The sequence below is a fragment of the Octopus bimaculoides genome, chromosome 9 (assembly GCF_001194135.2).
Source record: "Octopus bimaculoides isolate UCB-OBI-ISO-001 chromosome 9, ASM119413v2, whole genome shotgun sequence".
NCBI classification, from domain to species: Eukaryota; Metazoa; Mollusca; class Cephalopoda; order Octopoda; family Octopodidae; genus Octopus; species Octopus bimaculoides.
The window spans coordinates 64,352,331-64,358,355 of record NC_068989.1 but is presented as its reverse complement, the minus strand read 5'-3'; the positions used below and the strand labels follow the sequence as shown (position 1 = coordinate 64,358,355).

At 35.7% G+C, this 6,025-nt stretch overlaps 1 protein-coding gene across 1 annotated transcript in view; it reads right to left on the bottom strand.

Moving 5' to 3' along the window:
• The window catches only part of LOC106872508 (aminopeptidase O), a 47,256-nt gene that overhangs the window by 6,893 nt on the left and 34,338 nt on the right, over positions 1-6,025 (bottom strand). Inside the window, exons 11-14 of the mRNA XM_052970920.1 lie at positions 5,514-5,554; positions 4,944-5,007; positions 3,370-3,429; positions 2,245-2,325 (exon numbers count right to left, since the gene is read on the bottom strand). Coding sequence (XP_052826880.1) covers positions 2,245-2,325; positions 3,370-3,429; positions 4,944-5,007; positions 5,514-5,554 — 246 coding nt within the window. The remainder of the gene's footprint in view (positions 1-2,244; positions 2,326-3,369; positions 3,430-4,943; positions 5,008-5,513; positions 5,555-6,025) is intronic.

Below are 6,025 nucleotides of genomic sequence, written 5' to 3'. Positions count from 1 at the left end.
TATATATATATATATATATATATATATATATTACAAAAGTCAAGTCAGATAGCAAGAAGTCAAATAGGAAACAGTGAGTGGAAGAGAGAGCCGAAGAACAAAAAAAAAAAAATGGTATGCAGAAACACTATTCCATTTTTTTCTTTTATGTGAGAACATATGTAACACCTTCAGCTTAATGAAAAAATATAACACTCACTAAATCTGAGGAAAGATGCTGCTTGCTGGCAGAATGCTTTTCTTTCTAATCAGAAACAATGCTATAAATTTCTTCCAAATTTCTCTGATTTGTCACACACTGCATATTCAAATGAAATTGTATACTATAGAAAATACATACCATTCTTTCTTGTATTCTTGTATTTGTTCCAGTCATTTGACTGCGGCCATGCTAGAGCACCGCCTTTAATCGAACAAATCGACCCCAGGACTTATTCTTTGTAAGCCTAGTACTTATTCTATCGGTCTGTCTTGCCAAACTGCTAAGTGACAGGGACGTAAACACACCAGCATCGTGACACATCTATTTCCAAGTAAGTTTATCTTCACCATTTTGATGCAACTCTCTACTCTATACTATTTTCTTCCTCCATCCTTCTCTAATTCCCTTTTTCTCCCCTCACTCCTTCACCGTTTTCTGTCTCTCTCACTTTTTTCCCCTCTTTCTGTTTTCTCTCTCTCATTGCTCACACGTGATTATCGTCCATCTTTCTTTTCCTCAAGTGACCATCTTTCTTTTCCTGCATGCACATTCAAAAGAGCGGACATGTTTTTCTCTCACTCTCTCTCTCTCTTCTATCTTTTCTCATTTAAAAAAAAATGCTTTTCCCAGCATTCACTAGTTTCCACTCATTCTGGTCTAATGACCCTCCATGCTTGTTTTCGTTTGGTTTCCTTGTATGTCTCCGCTGTCATGTTTTTGTTCCCAACTTTCACCCTCCATAAATCTTAAATTTTATTTTAGAATTTATGGGAGCAACTGTCTTTGAAGACTCATATTGTCACTGAATGCTCGAAATGAGGAGACAGCCGACAACTGATGAAGGGTCCTTTCTCTGTTTTTACTTGTCCTGTTTTCCATCTTTTTCTCATTTATGTATTTAACATGTTTGCTTATGTATTTCACGTTATTTGCACCATTTGTGACATCTTGTACCCACATATGCATGTATATATATTATATATTATTTGCTATTATACACACACATACACATTATGAATCTTACCTATTTTAGTGCTATCTAGATAAGTAAGGTGAATCAGAGAATTTGTGTTAATTATATTGCTATACTTACTCATTTTACACACACTATAGTATTCCATAATATTCACAAGATTTAGTGTTGTAGAGTAACTAGATACTTATTAAGAATACTGTGGAACTTGTGACTAGGCAAAAAGTTCTTACTTAACATATAAAAAAAAACTATAGATCTACTTGTCATAACATCTCTTGCATAAGGTGTATTAAACCAAGTTACATTTTTTCGTCTTTTTAATATTTTCTTTTTTTTTTTTATAGTGTGATATTATTATTTATGGGATGTGCTGTTCAATGTTTGTTTTTTTTTTCTATTATATCAAGGAGTTCTGGTGGAATTTGCATAAAAAAAGGAGGAGAAAGAGAAGTTGTATTCAATTCCTTGCTAGGATTTATACAAATAATCTAGAAGAGAACCTAACAGATACAAAATCCTCACTTCTTCATATTTCACACATACACGAAAATCTTACATATACCTACTAAAAAAATTCTCAACGTTTATATTACTAAACTGTTTTAGAATTACTAACATAGGCACAGAAGTGGTTGTGTGGTAAGTAGCTTGCTTACCAACCACATGGTTCCGGGTTCAGTCCCACTGCATGGCACCTTGGGCAAGTGTCTTCTACTGTAGCCTCGGGCCAACCAAAGCCTTATGAGTGGATTTGGTAGACAGAAACTGAAAGAAGCTTGTCGTATATATGTATATATATATATGTGTGTGTGTGTGTGTGTGTGTTTGTCCCCCCTAGCATTGCTTGACAACCAATGCTGGTGTGTTTATGTCCCCATAACCTAGCGGTTTGGTAAAAGTGACCGATAGAATAAGTACAAGGCTCACAAAGAATAAGTTCTGGGGTCGATTTACTCGACTAGAGGCAGTGCTCCAGCATGGCCACAGTCAAATGACTGAAACAAGTAAAAGAGTATATCCTATGAAATCAAAACAAAACATAATTAATAAGGCAATGTATACTAACAGGCTTGAAGTTGAGGATATCCATTAAATCTTCCAATGGTTCTGAACTCTTTTGTGCACAATGCTTTTCAATAAGCTGTACCTGAAAATTAGAATATTTGAGAATTAGTGCAAGTTTCGTTTTGCTTGTTTTTTTCTGGAGTTTACCACCCACTCAATACAGAAACGACCATGGACAAAATATCTTTGAGCAAAGCTGACCCTGGGTTAAACTGCAACATGAAATATCTTAGTAAGTTAGTATTTCATATTATGTAATATAGTGATTTGAAAAGTTTCTATGAACTGAGATTATCTGGGCAATTCATCATGATGATCATCATCATCAACATGTTTTCCATGCTGGCATGGGTTGGACGGTTTGACAAACATCTGCCCAGGCTCCAATTGTCTGTTTTGGCATGATTCTTATGGCTGAATGCCCTTTCTAGTGCCAACCACTTTACAAAGTGTATTGGCATCAGCACGGGTTCTTTTACATGGCATCAGCATAGATACTTTTATGTGGATCCAGCATGGGTGCTTTCATGTGGTACTGTCATGAGTGCTTTTACATGGCACCAATTAGTAGAGAAAAACTGCCTTCATACAAGCAAGATACAAAAGACGAAACAGACACAGAAGTCTGGTGCAGTCTTCTGCCTGGTCAGCTGCTGTCAAACCATTCAACCCATGCCAGCATGGAATATAGATGTTAAACAATGATAATGATGATGATGATGATGATGATGATGATGATGATGATGATATTATCTTGCTACATCACCATACAATCTCAGCTTTGTTTTCTTCAGCATTGTGAGAAAATCTTCATGGGGTCCAGCATGAATCTGGATGGATTCACAGACATGACCATACATAATCTAGTCCAAATATGAGAGGGCAAAGATGAAATAACATCTTATTTCCAATGACTCTATCTTTTTCTGTATCTCAGCAGTGAGGGTCCTTTTCTCTAACAATACATCTTCACCAATGGCAGTCAAAATGAGCAAAGCAAACAATTCCAACTTTCAGTCCATCCCAAGTCATCAAACACTATTTTTATTATTCTGATCGTGTATATTAGAGTTTATTTTCGCTTTTTATTGGTTGAAAAAAGTAAAAAGTTAAGAGAAGTTCTCACCTGATTACATACATCACTGATAAGACTTAGTTCTGTTGGTATTTTGTAACCCAGTAAAGGCTGCAATATATATATAATATAGAAACATCAGAAAGATAATTTCTACTGGAAACTGTCATCAAAAACTACATGTGTGTGTGTGTGTGTGTCTATATATATATAAAGATGAGAATGTGTGTCTGTCTGTGTGAATCCCTAAAACTCAAGAACTACACAACTGATTTCATTCAAATTTTACACATGCCTTACTTAGGGTCCACACAGTGTCATGGGCCAAAAAAAAATTTCAACTTCTTGCCAAATGCAAGCCCAGAGCAATCCCTTGTCTCTTACACTATTTCAGTATTATGTCTCTATTGTAATGTGAGATAATATTTTCAGTTTGAAAGAAGTCTGTCCTATATATATATATATATATATATATATATATATATATATATTCCTTATGCATTCCAAAACCAAGTTACCAATTTTGACATATGGGGTACCAAAATATTCAGTACTATTTCAGCTACAAACTAAACTTAATTTCCGTTTACATATTTGCATTTCAAAAATTTTACATTATAATCTTTTCCATAAATCAACTATCGTAAACATTTTCTACGACGATGATGACGTCACATTTTCTATGTGTGTGTTCCTAAAAAGACATCAACCATCATGACACACACCTTCACTCACTCACTCTATCTCTCTCTCTTTCTCTCTCTCATAGATGCCCTTCCTAACACCAACCACTCCGAGAGTATAGTAGATGCTTTTTATGTGCCCCAGGCATGGGAACTAGTCAGGGAGCACTGGCATCGACCACACTCGGAGTGCTCTTTTTACATTCCACCAGCACAAGAGCCAGTCAGGGGGCCAAAAATACTAACAAAATTACTACTCCTCAATGCTCTGTGAACACTGTAAAGACTGTAAGATGTGACATGGGCATCATGAAACCCAAGTTCCTTCAAAGTGTGACAGTCTTTGGGTGTGCTCCTCCTGTGGTCAAACCCAGGCTGGATGGAATTGCTGTTGGAAGGCCATATGTGTGGCAGCAAGATTTGGCCCCATGCCATACCTCCAGAAAAGTTGGAGAATTTCTATGACTTCATAACCCAAATTTCTGGCCTCCTAATTCCTCCGATTGTATTCCCATGAATTACTATGAGTGGGGCACAGTTGAGAAAGGAACCAACTGTTCTGCCTGAAACACCAAGGTCAAGCTGGTAGCCAAGATCAAGGAGGACATTGAAGAGCTTCTCATGAACACAGAGTGAAATCATGTGCCAGGTTCCAGAACCATTTTGAGACCATAGTGGAAGCTGGGGGTGACTACATTGAGTTAACTGTTGTCTCCCAGCTATAATCTGGTCAGTATCTTTTTACTTTTTAAAACACTTTTATCTTTGGGTGGGATATTGTGCTTTCTTTACCTTTTATGCAACCTGTCAAATTTAGCCCAAACACCTTCTATGTCCACACACACACTTTTATTTGCCAGATAATGTAAATAAACCATTTTAGTTTGTTTTGTTGAAGTAATCCCTCAAAATATTACCACACATAAATAATAAAATACTTACTTCTGGAAGACCTGCTCTATCCAGCCACTCTGTACAGATCTGTGTTGTGCTTAAACCTTCTTTACTAGCAATAAAACAGAAAACTGAGAACTTAAAGGAAGAATGCCATTTGAAAAATTTCAATTTTACAGCAAATTTGACTAAAACAGCCCCTATTAAAATGTTGAGTTTTTCAAGACTCAAAGAAAAGTCTTCATCACACTCCTCCATACCTCCATTATTAAAAAAAAAATCAATATTTTTATTTTATTCTATATGGCATGACTGTGTGGTAAGAAGCTTGCTTCCCAACTACACGGTTCTGGGTTCAGTCCCACTGCATGGCACCTTGGGAAAGTGCTTTCTACTATAGCCTCGGGCCAACCGAAGGCCTTGTGGGTGGATTTGGTAGATGGAAACTGAAAGAAACCCAACATATATCATGTGTGTGTGTGTGTGTGTGTGTGTGTGTGTGTGTGTGTATTTTGTCAGAAATACAAAAACAAAAAAGATTAAATAGAAAATTTTAAACAAAAAACATTGGGAATATAAAAAAAGTAAAACCATAAAATTAAACTTTAAAACACATACCTTAAATTAGGACAGACATCAAATAATAATTTGAGGAAATCCTAAAACAAGAAAATAGTTAAAACTTAAAAATATATCAAAGTACCATCATCATCATCATCATTTTAATGTCCAAATTCTTCATTACTTTCAAAATTAATCAAAATAATGCTACTGTAATCCAACAGAAGTATGGTAACAAAAGGGTTAAAGTGATTTAACCCTTTAATATTTAAAATGACCATATCTGGCTCAAATATTCTACCTGTTTTATGTCCAAACCAATCAATCTGGCCTCTCATATATACCTTTACAATGTCATTCTAAAACTAAACAATCACATCACTGAAATTTTGAATAAATGACCTAATATATGATTAATTCTAAACAATACTCTCTTTTACTAGTTTCAGTCATTTGACTGCGGCCATGCTGGAGCACCACCTTTAGTCAAGCAAATCGACCCCAGGACTTATTTTTTGTAAGCCTAGTACTTATTCTATCAGTCTCTTTTGCTGAACTGCTAAGTTGCG